The sequence below is a fragment of the Mytilus californianus genome, unplaced genomic scaffold (assembly GCF_021869535.1).
Source record: "Mytilus californianus isolate M0D057914Y unplaced genomic scaffold, xbMytCali1.0.p SCAF_2, whole genome shotgun sequence".
NCBI classification, from domain to species: domain Eukaryota; kingdom Metazoa; phylum Mollusca; class Bivalvia; order Mytilida; family Mytilidae; genus Mytilus; species Mytilus californianus.
The window spans coordinates 131,872,388-131,896,535 of record NW_026262668.1 but is presented as its reverse complement, the minus strand read 5'-3'; the positions used below and the strand labels follow the sequence as shown (position 1 = coordinate 131,896,535).

At 32.8% G+C, this 24,148-nt stretch overlaps 1 protein-coding gene across 3 annotated transcripts; it reads left to right on the top strand.

Annotated features, from left to right (window-relative positions):
- Positions 1-2,902: 2,902 nt before the first annotated feature.
- LOC127731057 (uncharacterized) lies at positions 2,903-20,610 on the top strand. 3 transcript variants are annotated; one of them, XM_052239861.1, is made up of 7 exons: positions 2,903-2,998; positions 8,661-8,883; positions 10,813-10,915; positions 11,273-11,332; positions 15,018-15,179; positions 17,150-17,234; positions 20,106-20,610. In XM_052239861.1, exons 2-7 carry the CDS (start codon positions 8,729-8,731, stop codon positions 20,375-20,377), a joined length of 837 nt encoding a protein of 278 aa, XP_052095821.1. In that variant the 5' UTR covers positions 2,903-2,998; positions 8,661-8,728; the 3' UTR covers positions 20,378-20,610. The 3 variants fall into 3 exon arrangements, with proteins under 3 accessions (XP_052095821.1, XP_052095822.1, XP_052095820.1); XM_052239862.1 differs by lacking the exon at positions 2,903-2,998 and adding an exon at positions 3,977-4,072; XM_052239860.1 differs by lacking the exon at positions 2,903-2,998 and adding an exon at positions 3,989-4,148.
- Positions 20,611-24,148: the final 3,538 nt, after the last annotated feature.

Sequence of the window (24,148 nt, the reverse complement as noted above, 5' to 3'; positions counted from 1 at the left end):
TTCCTCTTGTATATCAGCTCACATTTTGCCACATAGTTATTTTGTTTGTATAATTGTATTCCTCTTGTATCACCGTACACATTTTGCCACATTGTTATTTTGTTTGTATAATTGTATTCCTCTTGTATCACCGTACACATTGTGCCACATTGTTATTTTGTTTGTATAATTTTATTCCTCTTGCATCACCGTACACATTTTGCCACATAGTTATTTTGTTTGTAAAATTGTATTCCTCTTCTATCACCGAACACATTTTGCCACATTGTTATTTTGTTTGTAAAATTGTATTCCTCTTGTATCTCCGCTCACATTTTGCCACATTGTTATTTTGTTTGTATAATTTTATTCCACTTGTTTCACCGTACACATTTTGACACATTGTTATTTTGTTTGTATAATTTTATTCCTCTTGCATCACCGTACACATTTTGCCACATAGTTATTTTGTTTGTAAAATTGTATTCCTCTTCTATCACCGAACACATTTTGCCACATTGTTATTTTGTTTGTAAAATTGTATTCCTCTTGTATCTCCGCTCACATTTTGCCACATTGTTATTTTGTTTGTATAATTTTATTCCACTTGTATCGCCGCTCACATTGTGCCACACTGTTGTTTTGTTTGTATGATTGTATTCTTCTTGTATCACAGCTCAAATTTTGCCACATTGTTATTTTGTTTGTATAATTGTATTCCTCTTGTATCACCGTACACATTGTGCCACATTGTTATTTTGTTTGTATAATTTTATCCCACTTGTATCGCCGCTCATATTGTGCCACACTGTTGTTTTTTTTGTATGATTATATTCTTCTTGTATCACAGCTCAAATTTTGCCACATTGTTATTTTGTTTGTATAATTGTATTCCTCTTGTATCACCGTACACATTTTGCCACATAGTTATTTTGTTTGTATAATTTTATTCCACTTGTATCGCCGCTCACATTGTGCCGCATTGTTGTTTTGTTTGTATGATTGTATTCTTCTTGTATCACAGCTCAAATTTTGCCACATTGTTATTTTGTTTGTATAATTGTATTCCACTTGTATCGCCGCTCACATTTTGACACATTGTTATTTTGTTTGTATAATTGTATTCCTCTTGTTTCACCGTACACATTTTGCCACATTGTTGTTTTGTTTGTATAATTGTATTCCTCTTGTATCACCGTACACATTTTGACACATTGTTATTTTGTTTGTATAATTGTATACCAGATAAATCAATGTTTATGAGACCCGGGTTCGCATACTTATTTTTTTTTAATTTTGGTTTTCGATCTATTTCTGATTTTTTATTACTTGTCGTCATGAACATTGATGATTTGAATTAAATATATGTTTTTTTACGTGTGTATCATTCGTTTCTTTACTTAAAGTATTACATTTCAATAAGTTTAGAACAAATTCTATATTTTTGATTACATTGCATTTTGTCAAATGAATTTTTTTTTTGTCCACTGTGGCAACCCAGACAAAAAAATTACTTGTCCGGTCGTAAAAATGAACGAGTCGGGCGAGTCGGGCATATCATTTCCACACCCCTGTGTAGTGAAGTGTAGTGTAGTGTAGTGAAAAAAGACATGATAGAAAAACAAATCACGGGTATATATAGTGTGTCTTTCTATGTTGCGATGTTACACTATTGTTTCAGGTAGGGTGATGGTTGGCGCCGATTAAAGCGTTTTTTGATGTGGTTCATAAGTGTTTCTCGTTTCTCGTGTTTTATATAGATTAGACCGTAGGTTTTCCTGTTTGAATGGTTTTACACTAGTCATTTTGGGGGCCCTTTATAGCTTGCTGTTCGGTGTGAGCCAAGGCTCCGTGCTGAAGGCCGTACTTTGACCTTTAATGGTTTACTTTTACAAATTGTGACTTTGATGGAGAGTTGTCTCATTGGCACTCATACCACATCTTCTTATATCTACACATCACAAGGTAATTTGAACAATGTAAAATTCAGTTGTTATTTTTTATTTCAACATCTTCAGGAATGAAAAAGAACAATCTCAAACCCAATAACTTTTTTTTTAATATTTTGAAACACAAAATGCATATACTATTTCATATCAAGATTCTGGAAAGCCTTTCAAAGTTTCCAGTTGTACAGTTTTGACTGTACTCACAATAAAATTCGCGGTGCAAACATAACTAATTTTTAACCAAAAAGCTATGTTGAACTATAACAAAAGGAAATATTGGGTAGAATAAAACATGCTTTTCAGTCGAATTTGAAATAACTTAATCGAAAAAGGCCACAATTCCAAATAAAACTTAAAAGAGTGTTATGATGTATACCCATATTCATCTTGTATTTCTGGTCAAAATGTCAATGATGTCATAAGTGCGTGAATTTCGTTAAATTCAGTATGGTATACCAAATTTGAATTGTTAAAAGCTTTCCTGAATAGAAAGAATGCAAAATTATATTACCAAGTTACAACTATTATACTATATTAGAAAGACTGTCATAACATTGTGTTGCATTTTTCGTGTCCTCTTTTTAGAGAATAAATGTTATTACGGATTTGGTTCGTAAAATAAAAGATCGTAAATGGAAAATAATAATATGTAATTTCCTGACATTAGTTTGATCTTTTGTGTCCTCAACTCATGTGAAGGAAATCATAAATTTGAGGTAAATTGACGGTTGCTATGGGTATTATAAACAAGCTGCCAAGGAATATGGTCATTTGACTTCAATTTCTAAAACAGAATGATAAAAGTACTAATATAAAGCATAGCTGTTTTGTCCAGGTTTCTTCTTTTTTTTAATAAGAAGTAGCAAATTCAGAAAATGTCATTACTGTCGCCAAAGTAGGAAAAAATACTACCGTTTTCCCTATAAAAAAAGCATGAACCCAACACAAACCGGTGGATAAAGAAAGATAACTCTATATTTTATAGGTTATGTACACAATTATCGCATTACAAGTAAACCAACACAATAAACACCGACACGAGTTTGAAGGAGACAAAAGAGATGTAAACTGTGAGTTCTTATTATATTTTTTAGGAATAGTTACGTAGTGCAGGTTTTTGTGTTCCCTTAAAGGTTTTATTGTGTTGGTCTGAAATCAGTCTCACGTGTTTCACAGTCTTGGTTTTGATGTATTAATTTTTATGAAACCCCATTTATGATTTACCCTTAAAGTTCGACAGGGACAACACTGTCCTAATGGTACAAGTTGGTACCATACAAGCTACGACTTGTCCTATACGGTACAATTTGTACTTGTAAAATTGTAGGTTATCCAAGTCTATCAAGATCATCAAGAACAGGCACCAACCTTGTCCTGTGCGATGCAATTCCATATTCTGATCGAGATTCTGATAATCACGTGCCGTACGTATCATGGCCATCTTCTTCGTAAACTTTAGACGAATGACCCTGAAACTACTACTACGGAGTGTTTAACTACCTTGACTACCCATGAGGGTCTCGCAATTTCGGTCCTGACATATGCCTTTTTAGGGCATATAAATAATTTTTTACCTTACGGTATTTAATATAGTTTTAAGAGATAAAAATATAATATAAATTTGTACAAGGAATAATTAAGTAAACAGAAATAAATAAATAGATTTAAAATGATAAATAATAAATTAAGTAAAAAAAGGAATAAAGCTAAATAAATAAGAATAAAATTTGAAAAAAATTGAAAATTAAAAATATGCGCCACACAAAGTGAACAGGGTAAAAAACCAATCCAAGACAATGAGCGGCAAGGACTTTGATTGAGTACACTAGGAGCCAAGTATAGAGAGGAATTTTGTGTTGCCAAAACTTCATAACTAATTTAGTTGCCAAAAGCTGCAGCCATACATAGCCAGAAATTAGTAGTACTTTTGCTAATTAATATTCATAATATGTAAATGAGAATTGTACCACGTGATAATAGTTTGAACTGGACTGGCTTGATATCATTAAAATCTTTAAAACACGGATATTATAAGTTGCCCGTCACAGAGTCCTTGTTTATAATCACTCTGATATTTCCGTAAAGTTGCCAGGCTGTCAAAATCAAAACAATGAGAGCGAATTTAGTGAATTTTTCGTGTTTTCGTGAGTTTATTCTTTTTGAAATAGGGGCATTTTAACTTTACGTGGGAACCTAGAGTTCAACGACTACACATACAAGGTTTGGACTTGCTTATTCTTTGGACATTCAAGTTTCAAGTTTCATCCCGGCAACCTGTTTTTATAATGACCTTGTTAGCCAATTTTCAACACGAAGTTTGCAAATTTGACGTTTCAGCCATTTTAGCCTGTATTTTATACTTCAATGTTAAAAGCCTCTCGCTTCGATTTTTAAAATAGCTCAGGAACCTTGATTGTTGCAACGACAGTCATTATGTTTCGTTTAATAATGTTTTGTATATTTATTTTCTGTCCCGGCAACCTGTCTATCACTTAAATTAAAGTTAAAACAGACATTTTTTTCAAAATTCCCTATCATTTTTATATAATTTCCGTGACCCGTATCCGATTTCTTTAGTATAATATCCAAATAAGCAAAGTGGCGTTGATTTCTGGATATGTATGAGAAAACAAAGATTACTTAAAATTTTTTATGCAAAGTTGTGTATGCGAATTTAGTAGTCATCCCTGTTACCGTAAACCAGGCGTAACGTTAAAGCCTCCATTTTGTTTGATGGAGGGAATTTTCGATAAAGGTCAAACGGTCATTATAAGTAATAAACAGTTGCAGACGATATTTGTATCTATATTATTTGTATAGTATGTATTTATAATTAATTATATATTCCACATCAAGATTGTGATGAATATTTCAATTATGAAACGTTTTTAATTGAATTGGGTATGTCATTAGGTAATTATAGTTAATAATTAAGTATAAAGTAATTTCAGAAAATTACACAATGATTACCCAGGTAGATATAGTTTTGACAGGTGTAATTTTAACGATTGCCATTGTTAAGGAAATAAATGTTATTAATCAAGTGTAATCCAAGAGATAGATGACAGAAAATAGAAAGAAGAAAAATCCACGTTTATCGTGTGATTTGTTTGTATATATATATAAATGACCTAGTTAACGATCTGAATATTCATTGATTTCATGACTATAAATAGATTTGTGTGGAATCCTATAAAAAGCATGCACAATGATTTGTATGTAAACATTGTTGTTTTGTGTGAAAGTCAGCTGTAACTTTTTTGTTTTAAAATGCGTGTATTTCAGAAATTAATTAATATTAAAAAAAATATGTTTTGATACCGACAGATCAGTAACTAGATTATTCCGGTTTACATCTGCTTGCGGTAAACGATGTATACAGGGTAAATAATAAAAGTGTTTGGTGCTTGACATGACCTGTCCACTGTTATGAGTCTTGACTATTCATTTAGATGATAAGTAAAAAATCGCGGAGTTTCCCTTTAACAATGGCAATCGTTAAAATTACACCTGTCAAAACTATATCTACCTGGGTAATCATTGTGTAATTTTCTGAAATTTCTTTATACTTATTAACTATAATTACCTAATGACATACCCAATTCAAATAAAAACGTTTCTTAATTGAAATATTCATCACAATCTTGATGTGGGAATTATAATTAATTATAAATACATACAATACAAATAATATAGATTTAAGATACAAATATCGTCTGCAACTGTTTATTACTTATAATGATCGTTTTACCTTTATCGAAAATTCCCTCCATCAAACAAAATGGAGGCTTTAACGCCACGCCTATGGGAGAAAAGTGGTCTACGGTAACAGGGATGACTACTTTTAGTTGCCAAATGTATTGTAACAGGCCTTAATATGTGTTTGTGAATTTAGTAATATTGATTGTAGTTAGTTATTAAATGTACAATGTATGTAATATAAAGAACAATCAAAGGGTGCATGTGTAGTTTGAACTGCTTTGTGCTAGCCTGCCGTAGTTGCAGGATTTTAGTTGGGGTGCTAGTATACCGGAACGCTGTCTGCAGGATTGGAAGACAAAAAACCCCACGCTAATTCCTTTATACTGAGTTAGTGCGAACCAATTGAAACTGGAACACTGCTAAGGGATGTTTAACGACCTTGACTACCAATGAGGGTCTCGCATGGTCGGCACACTGAAACGGATTTCTCGATGGCTTATATAGGACTCTAAAGGTCATACCATTATTCTAGAATAGATGTTCCCTTATATTCCTCATTGTTCTTCTTCCTTTCGAACACCCTTAACATTTGGCCTCTCCTTAAATTGCCCCGCCAAGTATCTTGTTCATTTCTATGTTTTTTCTATGTATATCCAAAACGTAAAATAAGGTTACCATCAAACCGTTACTATTGTAATCCCTCTAAAACATAACAGATGCAAATCAAACCATATCAAATCATTTATTGGTTTAAAATCCAAATACTGTACATGTACAGCATCGTAACCAAGACATACAAAATTCATTACTCACAAATATACAAAATACAGTACTAACCAAGTTTTAGCTTTCCAAAAAGCTTTGGAGTGCTTTGCTTACCATACCTTTAAGACAGATGTGGTCTCTGTGTGGTGGTTTAAGTATAGAAAAGGGTGTAAACGGTTATTTATCTCCTTCATGCATATAATCATTATTGTGGTATTATAAACCCGTCTTAGATGGGACGTATTCTGTTATACTGTAGGTTGTCCATGAACACTTCCTACAATAACTCAAATTAGCTTTAACCAATTCTCACAAAAATTTTAATGGAGTATCAGGATTGATAGAAGGAATCTTCCTTTTGATTGTAAATCCATTTGGTGGCGTCATTATAGAGATACCGTTTGATTTTGAAAATCTTTGATTCTGTCATTCCACAGTTATGGGAATTTGACGGTCTGATTAACAAAAGGTAATATTATACATGGCATGCACTAGATCTAGTATGCTTGGATCAATTTAATACATTTTACACTTTTGTTGCTATTGGTTAATCTAGACTCACTTTGGAATTTTTAAATTTTATGGTTAGTCGTTCTAGAGACTTTTAATCATTCTTAAGCAATCTTTATTTTCATATGGATGTATACATGCATGTTTTCCTACACCGCCATTATACTAACTTATAATCAGATGCTACCTAAATACTAGTATTCCAGATCATTCTCAAGACAATTCTAATGCACAATTCGGGGGTTTCATATGCCGTTTGCGTACCTTGTTATTCTTGTATATCATTTGGTTTTAAAACAAAGAATACATGCATTCTGACTAAATTCTTGAAGATTATTGGCAATATGTATTTTAGGTGTTGGTGTATATGCATATATAGTCAGATGATCACTCAGAAACTTGTTCATCTTTGTCCCTTCTCTTATTTATCAAGTTCAAGAATTTGACTCTACATTATATAAGAAAGATAAACCAGTAAAGGCAACATTATTCATTGATCTTGAATACCCATATTGTGATTTTGTCCGTATTTAATATCTTCTCCTGTCCGGAACATATTCCCAATTCTACATCTCATTCCAATAAAATCTTCCCCAAATCATATGGCAACCAATGAGAACCGATATTTGTTACATAATAATTTCAAGATGGCTTGCCTATCGTATGAAACTAATATCTTCGCACCGTGACGCGAAGCAAAAACATTTAAAGCAACTGTCAAATATGTAGACAACTTTTATTCACCTTGAAGAACAATTATATTCTGTCAATACGGGACAAAGGAATATCACAACTACGTTTGGATTTGGAATTAAACAATTTTTAGAGGTGCTACAACATACCTACTCCTTCTCATCCAATGGAAAATAAGTATTCTTCATAGTACATGGCTTACCATGCAATATAAAATGATGTACACGATGATTTTAGATTAATTACTGTAGAATAACTGCACTATGTGCACAATCCCCTGAAGCAATTTCCGTTGGAAAACAGCTAAAGGAAAACAACACAATTGATGATTAATAGATATAGGAAGATGTGGTATGAGTGCCAATGAGACAACTCTCCATCCAAGTTACAATTTATAAAATTAAACCATTATAGGTCAAGGTACGGCCTTCAACACGGAGCATTGGCTCACACCGAACAGCAAGCTATAAAGGGCCCCAAAAAATTACTAGTGTAAAACCATTCAAACGAAAAAACCAACGGTCTAGTCTATATAAAAACGAGAAACGAGAAACACGTATGAACCACATAAACAGACGACAACCACTGTAATCAGATTCCTGACTTAGGACAGGTGCAAACATTTGCAGCGGGATTAAACGTTTTAATGGTACCAAACCTTCTCCCTTTTCTGAAACAATAGTATAACATCACAACATAGAAAAACATATTATGTTGGCTTACTATTATAATGATTTACAATATTCGATTGTGTGATAAGAAACCGAGTTTTCAATGAAGAATATCGTAGGTAAAACTATAATACAGCTGCATTAACAGTGATAACGTTGAAATTCGAGTAAACCTTACAATCAATCCTCTGTGTCAGGACGTTTTTCTTTTGCGTTAGGAAAAATAAAAGTCATCATTCATAAACACTCATCGAAGATACCAGGCTTATAATACCATAAAATATTCCTACTTTTATATTAAATATCGAATTTTAAAAAGGACCATTTCTAACGATATTAATTATCAAGTATCTCGACGCGGAGAACAATTATATATTACTTTGTATTATAGGAAATTAATAGAAGGCAATACACAACATATGATACAGACAATAAAAGGACCGACGAAACAGAATTAGAATGTTTCTCGACTCAATCATCAAATTTGGCGGAAGTGCAGTAACCGTGAAGGACACGTTAGAAACTCTGAAAGAGGATGAACTGACACACGCATGCTGCATTGTTAAGAACTTTCTACAACATGGAAAACGAATTGTTATTGTACATGGAGCTGGGTATGTATTTTGTCTGACGTAACTATAAATGTTATAATGAATCCTGCATTTTTATTCTACAGAATACAATTTTGAAATATTGATATAGATATATGTCTTCTAAATTTTGAAAAAGTACCAGATTGGTTTTTTTATAGTTACCTTTCCGGAAATCTGGGACAATTGTACATTTATATAATAAAAAAGAAAGAATATGGGATATCCATCCATGACACATAATCAGTGCATGCACAGTGAAAAAATACACAAAACGCAAAGGAACAGCGCTGTTATTGCTGTTTGTTATTGCTGTTTGCTTAACATCCAGTGGCAAATATATCATTCATACTGAGAACGAGAGCAAATTAACAATAAAGACAAAAGGTAGGTTCTGCAGAGTGGGTCGACCAGAAATAATGACCGAAATTCAGACTATATTAAAGGGCATAAGCTACGACATATAATTAAAACAGGATTTTTTTTAAAACATTTATAAAAACGGAATTGTGAAATAGCATTTCGCTATTAACAGTCAGTTTGGTTCAATTTTGTCTAAATAAGCTATAAAACATTGATAAAGTATTATTGGTTTGCAAGACAAAAATTAAACCTCATTTGAATCCGGGTTCATGCGACCTTCAATTTAACGCTTTCCTGGAGATGGGTTACGCATGTGCTAAGGATGTTCAGTAATTAAAAAGAATAGGATGTCAACATTGAAAAGTGAAACGACGAAGCCACTCAGAAGAACCATTTTGTTGACAAATTCTGCACACACAAAAATGTTGCTGTAACACGATTATTTACATATTTTTTTAATCAATGACATGAAATCAAACAGACCTAGAAAAAACGTCATTATACGATTGTACGTGCTCGTGTGTATATTTATATTTATGCTTATGTTTATATGAGGTCATATGACTGTCGGCATTCTTCAGAGGTCATCTCTATGGTTGATTCGATGGCTTAAATACACACAAAATGCTGACACATTACAACGAGTCCATGCATTGTAATATTTCTTTTGGAATTTTTGTTATTTGTATATTCTTTTTAGTATGTTGTTATAAATCAAATATGAGTATTTGATTCAAATCGGTGAACATGAATTTTGGCAGCTAATGTCCCTTTAAAGATAAGAGAGGATTTCTTAATTAATCACGAGGGATTAATAGGTTTTGAAAAAAAGAATGGAAGAGCACGGCAAACTTCACAAAAAATAACATCAGGAAGAAGAAAAATCACCAGTCAAAAAAACATCGGTATAATACAGACATAACATTTGGTGGGTTTCAATTAATTTTTCCGATGGATACCCAAACTTTCAGCTTATCCATCTTTCTCAAAGATACCAACCACTCGGTCAAGGTTATATTAAGCCTTAACTAATACTGTCACATCAAAAGTTTTACAGGTGCCATTACAATCAATATGAGATGAGATATGTGACAATTAATCGTAGTCATATTTCTCTAATTGTTTCACGATCTTTGAATTTTTTTTATTTCATCTAATTTGACTCATTATCGGCTCTGACTGTTATGAAATATGATGGGTGTCGCATGTGAAGCAAAATATGCTTTTGCTTTTATTTTTGTTAGTCCGTATATCCCGCTCAGTAATACCGGTATTTCAGTGCGCATGGCACGTGTTTCTATGGCAAATTTCGTCTGGTAAGCTGGGGATCAATGTGTTCGAAACCAAATACACTAAATTGATGTTGGGGACATCGTATAAAACAAAATCCTTGGTATAACAGACAAATCCTTTTTATAGTGAACTTTGCCTGAGAAAATTGCAAACATAATTTTGTTATTCTATGATTTAAACCATGTATAGAAGAGAATCAGGCAATTACTGAATCACGGTCTTGTCACGATTGAATATCATTTTGTGAGTTATATGGATGTATATTATTTTATGTAAACATGAAACGACTTATTGTAGGTCGTTCGGTCACCATCAGGCCAAAAGGTACAATGTCAATGCTGGTTTTACAAACGAAGACACTAAAAAGGGTTTTTGTATGACGAGAGTGTCTGTCATAAAGGTATGGGAAAGATTTTCTATCCTATTGATGGACACATGAAGGGGGTTCAAATAGAAAGTCTCGCCAAGGCGTAATGGCTCAATATTGCATAATTGTTTTGATACTTAGAGTCCGATTATCTAGCTTAATTAGAATGTAATCGTTCGTGATCTAGAAAAGCATATAATCGTTCGGGGCTTAAGGATATGTTTTGGTCAAATAAAAGGAAATAATTTTAAAAAGAACTAAATGTTTCAGGTTTTGTATGTTGAATATATAGTTTCAGCAAAAAAAATAATGTTAGAGTAGTAAAATCACTTTATGTTTATTTTAACTGTATTGCTTTAGTACAATTTGCATTCAATATTGATATTTCAGCTTAATAATATGATAGTAAACCGTCTGTGTCAACATGGAGTAAACGCTGTTGGCATACCGGTAAGTATCAATCATATAAAATACGGAGATATGGTATGATTGCAAAGGAGACAACTATCAACAAGAGACCAGAAATGACGAAAATGTAAGCAACTAAAGGTCACCTTATGGCATTCAACGATGAACAAAACCTATACTGAATAGCAAGCTTTAAAAGGCCTCGACATGACAAAATGTAAAACAATTCAAACGAGAAAAACATCAAATGAAAAACGACAACCACTGAATTATAGGCGGCGTTTGACTTGAGACAAACACACACAACATGTTTGCGGGCTCCCAAGCCTCATTATAATTTGGAACAGTGGTGTAAGAAAACAACATAAGAACAAATCATTAAAATTTGTTGAAAAGGGATTGACTCATCAGATTGATACAAGCACAAAGTCAACTAACAAAAACACTAAACACACAAGAGATTACTCGCAGTTACTGAAAGCTAGTTCAAAGCCAATAAAAAAATCATGTATCCAGGACAAAATATCACATCCTATGGATTTAATATAAAGACGCAATAAACAGTCTAGGAAGACACGACCTTGTGCAATGCCAAAATGTAAAAGGTGACAGGATGTGGAACCGTAAGTGATAATAACTGTAATAAGAAGATGTGGTATGAATCGATTGCCAATGAGACGACTCTCTGCCAGAGACCAAATGATGTAGAAGTTAGCAATTAATGGTCATGGTACGGCAAACGAAAACAAATATGATATAGCAACAAACCACAACTACTTATTTATAGGTTCCTGACTTTAGTTCTGTTTTAACTTATTGATATTAAAATCAATGTGAGGACCGATAAAACAATATTCATAGAACTTATTACAGTGTTAAATTGGTAATCTTTTAGAATAAGTTTATTTAAAGGCATGGATGGTATCAAAATTTATGAGCTCTAAAAATATCATTTATTCATGAAAATATTTCTAGATATCTAGTTTTTTTCCACTCGTTCCTTTGGTTGATAACGTTTGATTTTGTCAGTTTTATGGACTTCCCCCTTTTTAGCTCACCTTGCCAAAAGGACCAACTAAACTTTTCTCATCACTTTGGCGTCCATCGTCTGTCGTCGTCGTCGTCCGTTGTCCGTTAACTTTTACAAAAATCTTCATCTCTGAAACTACTGGACCAAATTCAAAAATGGCTAAAAATAGAACATAGGGGTAAACTGCAAGTTTTGTGTATTATTTTGAAAACAGCAATAAGGAAAAATCTGACAAGGGCAGAAATGTTCAGAATATTGAGCTCTACCAATTGTAAGTTTACGTTAAAACTGTCAGGGGACTTTTTATATGAGTTAGTGCCCTTAAACGGCAAATTTTAACTTTTTTGTTCATTTTTGCCTATTATCTTGAAACCTATATTAGATACAGGGAAACTTTAATTGTGAAAATGATCAGCAAGATGGGATCTACTAATAAGTCTGCATGGTCGAAATCGTCAGTCGACTTCTTATTAGTCTAGAGTTATTGCCCTTAGATGACGATTTGTACCATTTTTTTGCGTTTTTGCCTTATATCTTAAATATTATAATAGATAGATAGATAGAAATTTAATGAAGCAAAATGATCGGCAAGACGAGATCTACAATTAAGACAATAGGAGGAATCGGCCGATGACTCCCTATTGGAGTTAATTCCCTTTAATGACGATTTTCACCCTTTTTTTGCGTTTTGCCTTATATGATAAAAAATATAATAGAGAAACTTTAAATAACAAAAATTATCAGCAGTGCAAGATCTATAAACAAGTCAAATTTTGCCGATATAGTTAGTAGACTGTCACTCTTTATTGCAGTGATTGCCCTTACATGAAGATTTTTTTTACCCTCTTTTGTGTTTTGAGCAAACACTGAAGAAGATAGAGAGAAACTAAGCAGACAAAACGATTAGCAATATAAGATCAACAAAAAAAATGTTTGATATGAATGCTATTTTCGTCTTCAATGTTGGAAAGTGTCCTTTGTTTGAATATGTACATAGACCTAGGTGGGCGAAACAGGCTCTTTAGAGCTACTAGTTGAACTATCTTGGAGCTCGGTATTTTTGTTATACTTTTTTTCTGTACTTCTGTAACATCAGTCAGGGGTACTACTTGTACAAGTAATCTTTATTTACTTGAAGAAGTAAAAAAAATTTACTTATATAAGTTAATTATAATATTTGAATAATCTCCCCTTAATTTTCTTAAAAATTTACTTGTATGAGTAAATTTTTTTTACAATCCAACAAAAATTCTCAAGTTTTGAGATGTAAAAACATGCCTTTAATGATTTTTCCCAGGTTAGCTCATAATTTTTTATTAGAGTTCAATGTTTCATCTCATTAATTCAACAAAGAAACTGATTGCGCAAAGATCTTAAGTATTTGCGCAAGACCTTCAAAAATTGCCCCTTGGGGGCTTGTAAATGAGCAGTGTTCTGAAGATAACAGACAAATGAGATTTTCATTGTCCATGAAATTACACTATATTAATAAGTAAAGACATCTGCAAAGGACAAACAATTTAAAATTCTATTAGAGCAAAGAAGTCCTAAGAATTCAAGAAAAGAAGATAGGATGACTTTTTTACTTATATAAGTAAAAAAATCTGAGTGTCTAAGGGACATAACTAAGCCAAAAAATTATTTACCTATACAAGTAAATAAAATACACTTGTATAAGTATCCTACAAATTTACTTATATAAGTATATTTATATTTACTTCTTCAAGTAAATAAAAATTACTTGTACAAGTAGTACCCCTGACTGAACATGGTTGAGATATCTAGTCCAATAGTGTATCGAATGAAAGAAGTACACACACATTGTCATTGTGAAGGATTTTATGACCTGTGTCCTTTTTGTTCGTGCGTTTTCTTTTTGCCATAGTGTTGTTAATTTTTCTTCGACTTATGTTGTTTCTTTTCTTCTCTTGGTTTCTTCTCTCTTTTTTTTAATAGCAGTTACATATTCTACAATTAATGTATTTCATGAACAATTTTCTTTTTAAATATTTTCGTGAAAAAAGAGAAACACTTTCAGAAATATGGCCACAGCTACAATTATCAAAAACTACAAATAGAAAACCTTGGATCAGATTTTAAGTTCGATGGGGATTATACCATCTCCCACAAGAAAGGGCACTAGAACTTACACTTTTCGCTAATTGACTTACTAGTATATAAAGTTTAATGTCTGAGTTCGTATCTCACATACTGTCATATAGTTTGGTGGAATATGTGTTTAAGAAGATAATATTGACCTATATTCATTTAATTTTTTCTGGGTGTCCATTTTAGTTCATATTTCGGGTAGTTATGGGCTTAAAATCATATATATTTATTGCAAGTGTTTTGTATATTTTAAAGAAATCACAAATCTCCATTGTTAAAGGGGATATGTGACCTTTGAAAATCTTCATTGACCAAACGAATAGTCAATTTAAAAGTCGCAATTCCGTAAAACATTGCAGGATAGGACAATCAAATTAACGATTTTTTTTCGTATCACTTATACATATTACACTTCGTTCTGTGATACAAGAAATATCTCTTTTTAGGGAAACAAACAGGCCCCAACCATCACAGCATGTGTATTTCCTTTTTTAATGTAAAGACGTGTGGGTCCCTTTATAATGTTAGAAAGTTTTGATTCTTACAGTTTTATTATTTGGATCCTTTTATAATGTTTTGTTCCTTTAGGCTTTCGGCTTTTGGATTACCGACAACAGAAAGATAATACAACATAACATCGAAATGGTGAACGATGTTTTGGAGAATGGATTTGTTCCTGTGTTACACGGTGACTGTGTGTTGGATAATACATTAGGTTGTGTTATATTAAGTGGGGATACCATCATAAAGGTAAACATATGTACACCATTTAGTTCTGAACATTAAGATATTATATTGATATTAATGAATGAGGGATTTTACTCTACGTCATATTTTGTACGTTTCACTGTAGCATTCCCTGATCAATTAAAAAAAGTCTCAAATGACTGGTCAATTAACGTAGAAGGAATACAAATCCATGTGCGTATTATTCTTTAAATATTAATAAGCAGGTTAATTGAGAATCTCATACCAATACCCTTCATTTCTAATGAAAAATTGAAATTCTTGTTATTTCTGATACATATGGTGGTATGATTAACAATGAGACAACTGTCCTCTATAGACCAAATGTCTTGGAAGTGAGAAACTTCAGGTCACCGTACAGAATGTTGGACCGTGAATGTTCATAGCTGTATAGCAAAAATATTTATTAATGTATTAAACTGATTAAACTGATTACCTTTTGTAATAAGTTTATTGAAAGGATTGATAAGTTTACACTGATCGTATCTAACTTTACGGGCTCTATAAACAACTTCACCGCAAAAATTAGGATGTATTATCCTGTTTGTAATAAGTTTTCTACAGGAACAGCCAAACTTTCAAACCAAATCAAATCTTTGTATCTGAAATAATTTAGTAAAAGTTTAAAGTAATTGGTTGTTATGAAATCCCTGACTGAGTAATTTACCAATCACACATAGTTTACAGTCATTGAAATCTTAAGGATCACTGGAACCACCGTCATTACGAACGAACGAGTTGGGATATATAAATAACGTAAGATGGACCAAAAGGAACATCACCATTCTGTTTATAATTCTTTCAGTTCGACATTACTTTATTTCCTGGTCCATTTTTTATACATAAAATTCCAGAAACATCATTTTCCTGCCAAAAAATATTTGTATTCCGAGGACAATTACACGAACTTTTTTCGTAATTTTGACGTATTATAAAGTCTAAGTGTATAACAGGTAAACGTGAAGGTTCATAGAATGGAATGAACTACAAATTTCCACCTTCTGTTATATGTGGTTCATCCACCATACAGTTCCAAAACACATCCTTTAGTAATTTTCAAAGCCTCGTAACCTTGGTAAAAGACTTTTTGAGTTAAGAGTTAGCTCTGTGAAAGGAAATCTTACAATCAGAACAAGCTCTATGATATCTAATATATTGAGATACATTAGGACACTAGAATGCATTTGGTATGTTACTAATTAATCCACCCAAGGTGACAATATAAAAAATGTTATCTTCGCGTTTTTCATAGAAATAAGTCCATCAGCATTGATTTTAAGAAAAAAAAACTAAAAAAAAAATAATTTGGTGTGATAAAAAGAAAACTAAACGATAGAATTTAAAGATTAAATATGAGAAGATAGCTCTTGTAATGTGCTCTCAGAAAATAAAAATAAAAATTTGTTTTCACGGGACTCGTTTTCTTGCTACAAAAAAATAGATAAATTCATAACACCTTCCAATATAATAGTTATATTATCTGAGTTATCTACCCTTATATGGCAAAGTTAAAAAAAAATTGAATCCAACAAAACTATTTCTGTATTTTTAAAAAGCACTTACTGAAATTTAATAAAACACATAATTTTCTTCATTTAGAAGAACAGTCTTACAAATGAATTACATTCTACTATCGAAATTTTCTCATTTCATTAAAGTTCTAGACCGATTGTTTTCTGCTATTTTACAATCAAAGATGGCAGAAGACACCCGCTCTATCCGAATAAAGTTTTGTGTAAAGTTTGCTTCATTTGAATACAAGAACATGACGACTACCAAGAGCACCTGTTTAATTCCCACTTGAATACAGTGTACGAGTGGAGAACAGCCTAAATTTAGATATCGTTGCAAACTTTAGCAATTGTGATGAAAGAAATTCTAGTAAATCTTTGATTTTTTATAGAAATGAAGTATTCATTCAAAAGGGAACAAAGCCATTAAATTATCTTAAGATATGACGTGATTTATTTCAGACAATATCAAAGCAAAATGATGTCAGAAACGTTTTATTTTTAACTGATGTTGATGGAATTTACAACAAATCACCACAAGACAAAGGTATTCAGGAATTTTTATCACAATTTCTTTTTGTAAACTTGGATTTTATGTCTTCAAAAGGGAGGACATATTCTGGATTTTTTTAAGATAACGATTTCGGATACAAAATCAATGTCAATATACAGAACAAAACTCATCCAAAGATACCTGCGACTGTTTTAACAAAATGTTTTAACTGTTAAAAACGCTTTAACACGTTAGGTGTAGCAGAGTAATGATTTGATTGCTCTCCTACGTGTCTTCTTATAGATATATTTCAATGACGTTTGATACGACTACAGGTTTCTCTTCTATTGCGTATGGTTCAGTGCTCTGTTCTTTAAATATATTGGCTCTTTCAATAACAAGTATTATCACATGATGATCTTTTGATCTTTCCCCTCCTCCCAATATCTTTTTGACTTTATTATCAGTAAAGAAATAAAAAGATGTGGTATGATTGCCAATGAGACAACCCTCCATCAGAGACCAATGCCAGGTAATTGTGTCCCTGTTGAGTTGCATGCACATACTTATAGAATATTTATTTCTTCAGATATAATATCGAATTGTTTTACAACTTCTTCATATTTCATTTTTTGTCTCGTCTTGACGGAGTCAAAAAGCGAGACATAGGTATGCTGTTTCCGGCGTCGACGACGACGGCGGCTGCGTCAACAATGTATTAGTTTGTGATTAGGTCTAGTTTATTGTGAACCACTAGCAGTAGGTCAATGATATTTGATATGCAGTTGTATTAGCATTGGCACATCTCATTACCATGGAGTTTGTTTAGCCCTGTATCTTCAGTCATGGTTCATTGACTTTAAATATTTGCATAACTTACATGTTAAAGTATTGCTATATTAATTTTCAACATTTGCATTATCAAAATAACAAATAGGCGAGACATATCTCTGTGTTAAAAGTTTATGATATCATAGTTCTATAAATTTTATGTATGCAGTCCATCATTTTACACAAATGGCAAAGAGGGACGAAAGATACCAGAGGGACAGTCAAACTCATAGATCAAAAACAAACTGACAATGCCATGGCCAAAAATAAAAAAGACAAACAGACAAATAATAGTGCAGATGACACAACATAGAAAAATAAAGACTAAGTAACACGAACCCCACCAAAAACTGGGGGTGATCTCAGGTGCTCCGGAAGGGTAAGCAGATCCTGCTCCACATGTGGCACCCGTCGTGTTGCTTATGTTATTACAAATCCGGTAAATAGTCTAATTCGGTAGGTCACATTCGTGAAAAGGGAAAGGTATTGTAGTTACGACATAAGGAACATATCCGATATCATCTGTGAAACGGTTATTCCATAACGGTCAACCAACTGGTGATGGCGTCCGTAAAATTTACGAAGGGATGATTTCAACTTCACCATTTGGAACTCTTAGTTTAATAGCTTCCTTATGAGCAGCAATCCTCTATCAAGGAAATCATGATAGGAAATACAAGCTGTGACCGTACCATGTGCCGGGCATCAAACGGTGGAATTCAGAGTTTTTATTTGTAAATGTTCAAGTGATCGATTATTCTCACATACTTTGTTCCAAAGACTGTTATAGTGGTTATCAATAATTACTGATTAGGGCATACAATGTAGTTGCATGAACAGTTAATAAGTTTACTCATCTATGTTTAACACGTTGTTTTTGCGACGTTGCTAATAATATACACCCGAATTTCCCGGAAATACTCAGACTTTATCAAATCAGTTGCGTGAATATGATACAGTCTTACAGGAAACCAACAGAAATACTGTTTATTAATACACGTAAAGTCAACTGTGGGCATAAAGTTGCGGTTAAATAAACAACTGGTTTCTTTTCTGTCACCAAAAATATCCAATAAATGTCAGAGATTCGTATAACTGTGTGGTATAAGGCGGGAATGCTTGCTGAAAATATCTGTTTTCGTATAAAGTTTTTTTCAACGAAATATTGAAATATGAAAGTTAATTTTTTTTTTCACCAAAAACCAAAATAGTTCGAAAAGTAAGTCGTTAAGGTGTTTTTTTCTTTGTTCATCGACTTTGAGTCAAAATTTTAATGAAAATCAACGATTCTGTATCGTATGTCTTTAAGTGGACGATAGAAACCATCTTGATTTTGCTGTAATGTGAAACCTTTGAAATTATTGGTGAAAATGTTCTGTTAACTGCAAGGTGAGGACAGCAGCACAAGCTTTGTCTTGTTGGTTCATTATCGTTATTTCATAGTACAAGTAGATTCACTTGGCATTTGTCTTGTTGGTTTTTTATAGTTATTTCATAGTATAAGTAGATTCACTTGGCATTTGTCTTGTTGGTTTTTTATAGTTATTTCATAGTTCAAGTAGATTCACTTGGCATTTGTCTTATTGGTTTTTTATAGTTATTTCATAGTTCAAGTAGATTCACTTGGCATTTGTCTTGTTGGTTTTTTATAGTTATTTCATAGTTCAAGTAGATTCACTTGGCATTTGTCTTGTTGGTTTTTTATAGTTATTTCATAGTTCAAGTAGATTCACTTGGCATTTGTCTTGTTGGTTTTTTATAGTTATTTCATAGTTCAAGTAGATTCACTTGACATTTGTCTTATAGGTTTATTATAGTTATTTCATAGTATAAGTAGATTCACTTGGCATTTGTCTTGTTGGGTTTTTATAGTTATTTCATAGTTCAAGTAGATTCACTTGGCATTTGTCTTGTTGGTTTATTATCGTTATTTCATAGTACAAGTAGATTCACTTGACATTTGTCTCGGATACACATATACTTTTTCTTTAATTGATGTGACCCCTTCTTCCGTGAAGAGGTTACATTTGATATTTTAAGAGTGACAAAATATTAATAAGGGAAAAAAATTAATTTACTTGTATCTATTTGTAGATACAAAATTAATTACTGATATTGCAGTGGAAGAGAATAGAAGCACGTCTAAAGATATATCAACAGAGTGTTCGGATCTTGATGTGACTGGTGGTATGGAACTGAAAATAGAAACGGCGAAGGACATTGTGATCGATTCCCAAGGCAGAAGTACAGTATATGTTTGTAATGTATTATCAGAACCATCTTCAATTTTCAATACAGCTTCAATATTAAATGGAACTACAATAAGATTTAGAAAATTCCAGAGTAAGCGTTGTCAAAATCCTTAACAACACAAAGACCATTGGATTTGGCTACGAGAAGTATATCCAATAAGGGTAAAGATAACTAACAGACATTAGATATCTGCTTGGTTAAATGCTTATATTTAGAGTAACATGCTGCCGACTACCATATCGTTGAAATGTCACTTGTTTTCATATTCTGAGGTGTGATAAAATTTCATATACACTCAGTATCCAGTTAGGTATCGACATGATTTCAATAAAACTTTTTGAGATAAGTTCTTGTCTTATGAATTATGATAAACATTAGGTTGCAACACCCTCAAAGTGGGGGATTGATTTCTGATGGTATTATATGATCTGTTGAGGGCGTTTGGTTTTGATGATACCAATCGATGTGTTGTGTATTAATTATCCTTCTATGGTTTTATGCATCGTTACTCATTAAGTTGTCTCCCTTTCATAAGCATACTGTCCTTAATGGGACACCCATAATTGTAATGGATATATTGTGGTTGTTTACCTTCCTAATATTGTCTTAACAAACGGCTTCATGTCTGGCATAGTACAGAGGTTTGATTTACTCACATCTTCCAACAGAGTTGAATGTACTTTCAAAAAACATCTTTATTCCTTTGCCAGTAGGCATGTACTATAAATAAGATATATTCAATCATTATAATGTTTGACATGTTTGCTCACCCGTTGTTGTCAATATAATGGAATTCTACTGTCATACAAATGAGAGGTGTAGCTAGCTATAAAACCAGGTTTAATCCATTATTTGCTACTTAAGGAAATGCCTGTACTAAGTCAGAAACTAAGTCAGAAACATGACAGTTGTTTTCCATTCGTTTGATGTGTTTGAGCTTTTGATTTTGCCATTTGATAAAGGACTTTCCGTTTTGAATTTTCCTTGGAGTTCGGTATTTTTGTTATTTTACTTTTTACAAATAGTACAATTTTGGTACATTGTGTATTACTATTCTGTAACAATTAATTGTTCTATTTACTTAATGTCTTTTTTTTCCCCGTAAATTTTTGAAAAACTTCTAATATGAATTTTTTGAGAAACTTCTAATATGCATTCAATAGGACAATAGTTTAGTTGCAAGATTATCTATTAAGATAAAAAAAAATATTTTTACTAGACGTTTTAGATAAATGATTACATTTGACAAACATCAAACGAGAGTCAAGAGACGATAAATATTTTAAAGGGGTCGTCTCAAAAGACGTATTAATTTTTTTGTATCCTTACCATAATGCATTGTGTAAAGTAATATGAAACATGATAAAGTTCGGATTATATTGTTTTCAGTCTATTAAATTTTGCCCTCTTTCTACCAAACCAGCGCAAAGTTCAACAATCTGATTTATTTTTCCAGCGCGGATGACGCCATATTGTACTTTATAACATTTAAGTCTGCGAACAGTATGTTCGATATGGACTTGAGATAAAGGATACACCAGATACAGTTGAGTCTGTCTCATATCTTGACTTACATCTTGAAATTAACAATGAGGGTCGGTTGAAAACAAAACTTTACGACAAACGATATGATTTCAGTTTCCCAATTGTGAACTTTCCATTTCTATGTAGCAACATTCCAGCGCAGCGCCTGCATACGGAGTATATATCTCCCAGTTGATATGATATTCCAGGGCTTGTATTTCCTATCATGATTTCCTTGATAGAGGGTTGCTGCTAACAAGGAAGCTATTAAACCAAGAGTTCAAAGTGTGAAGTTGAAATCATTCCTTCGTAAATTTTACGGACGCCATCACGAGTTGGTTGACCGTTATAGAATATCTGTTTCACAGATGATGGCGGATATGTTCCAAATGTCGTAACTACAGTCCCGTCCCCTTTTCCCCGAATGTGACCTACTGAATTAGACTTATTACCGGGTTTGTACTAACAACGGGTGCCACATGTGAAGCAGGATATGCTTACCTTTCCGGAGCACCTGAGATCACCCCCAGTTTTTGGTGGGGTTCGTGTTGCTCAGTCTTTAGTTTTCTATGTTGTGTTTTGTGTACTAATCTTTTTTTTAACTGTTGGTCTTTTTTCTTTTTTAGCCATGGCGTTGTCAGTTTATTTTCGACTTATGAGTTTGAATGTTCCTTTGGTATCTTTAGCCTCTCTTTTTCGACATTAACTCTGCATTCTCCAATGCGATGCGATGATTTGGCTACTTGCATTTAGAACGGTTTCTTCTTGTTTTATGACGCAATTGGTGTCCTTTGTAAGGCGTCATTATTGGATAAAGGTTAGCATATAGTTTATCTGATAATATAAAAAAGCTTCTATCGGAAATCAAGCTGAATTCCGTGTCCTTCCAAGGATAACCACTCGTTATGCGACGGCCAATGCAATAGAGAAAATATCTCCCACAACAACGGTACTATACCACCAATCATATGTGACACAGTGAATGAAGAAACATCAAACAACAAAGACAAACTCGAATAACATGGATATGGTCTTAGCCACAAATTACCATCAATAGGCGATTTCTGGGAGACCAGTTGGCATACGACCGATTCAAAGCAAGTGCCGAAATTTTAGAGGCTTTTGGCATTGTCTCAGAATCTGAATCTGATTCTAATTAAAATAAACAGAATATCCTAGTATATGACTCGTTCATATTTTTATATATCGCTATGTCATAAAAAAAAATAAAATACAGACGTTCTAATTCATGACATGTAGTTTGAGTCTTTTCTCTGAACTGCAAAACATTATCGTCGAGTGAGGTAGCATTGGCGTATCCAGAAGAGAGGGGGGGTTGCTATTTATGTGAACGTTCCAAAGTGATCCAGGTTTTGGAATACCCCCACCTTTTCAAAATGGCTGTATCCGCGCCTGGGTAGCAATGTTAAACAGTTATTATTGTACTGAGTAAATCAATAACTAATTTAATCTTTTGAGATGGTCCCTAATTTAAATGTCTCAACTATAGACTCTCGACTCTCAATTGTCAACAATAGTTATTTATCAAACATGTCTACTAAATCGTCAAGTTTAAGCGATAAAACATTTTAACAACACGTTATAAATTTCATGCGTCCGAAGCGCTTTTCTTGATTTACTTTCATCAGGAAGGCTGAAAGCTGAATATTTAAAAGCCAAGGATGTATAAAAAAACCGAAACAGTCGAAGATCTTCATTACCAAAAAGGCCCTAAAATAATAGCCAATATAAAAATATGGAGATGTGGTATGATTGCCAATGAGACAACTATCCGCCAAAGTTCAAATAAAGTGGATGTAAGCAATCATAGGCAACCGTACGGCCTTCAACAATGAGAAATCCCCATACCGTATAGTCGGCTATAAAAGACCCCGACATGAAAAATATGAAACAATTCAATTGAGAAAAATCAATCTGAGGTCAACTTTGCCTGAATGAGTTGAAACCTTAGTTTCTTTTTGATTTCAAAATTTATCAAATCATGTCAGTACCTAAGTGCTGAGCTGATGATACCCTCGGGGACTGATAGACCACCAGCAGAGGTATCGACCCAGTGCTGTAAAAAATGAAAACAACACGTTATGTATTTCATGCGTCTGATAAACTACTGGTAAACTATTGTCGCCTAAATATGCAACCTTGGAAACAAGGTTCCAGAATGCAAAGGGTATGCAAATTAAATATGCAGATTCCGTATATCATCTCCTGCACATTGGCTAAGACGTCATGACATTTCTGTAATATTCCGATGACGATTTAGTTGTGTAAAGATTGATCTGACACTTTTATTTGTTATTATTTAATTTATATCTGTTAAATCATTTTCATCTTATGCATAA

Excerpts from the sequence above, each read along its gene's own strand:
- LOC127731057 (XM_052239861.1), top strand. The coding sequence starts at position 8,729 with ATGTTTCTCGACTCAATCATCAAATTTGGCGGAAGTGCAGTAACCGTG. Across the intron at positions 11,333-15,017 it reads TAAACGCTGTTGGCATACCG|GCTTTCGGCTTTTGGATTAC; the intron begins GTAAGTATCAAT and ends TTGTTCCTTTAG. Across the intron at positions 15,180-17,149 it reads GTGGGGATACCATCATAAAG|ACAATATCAAAGCAAAATGA; the intron begins GTAAACATATGT and ends GATTTATTTCAG.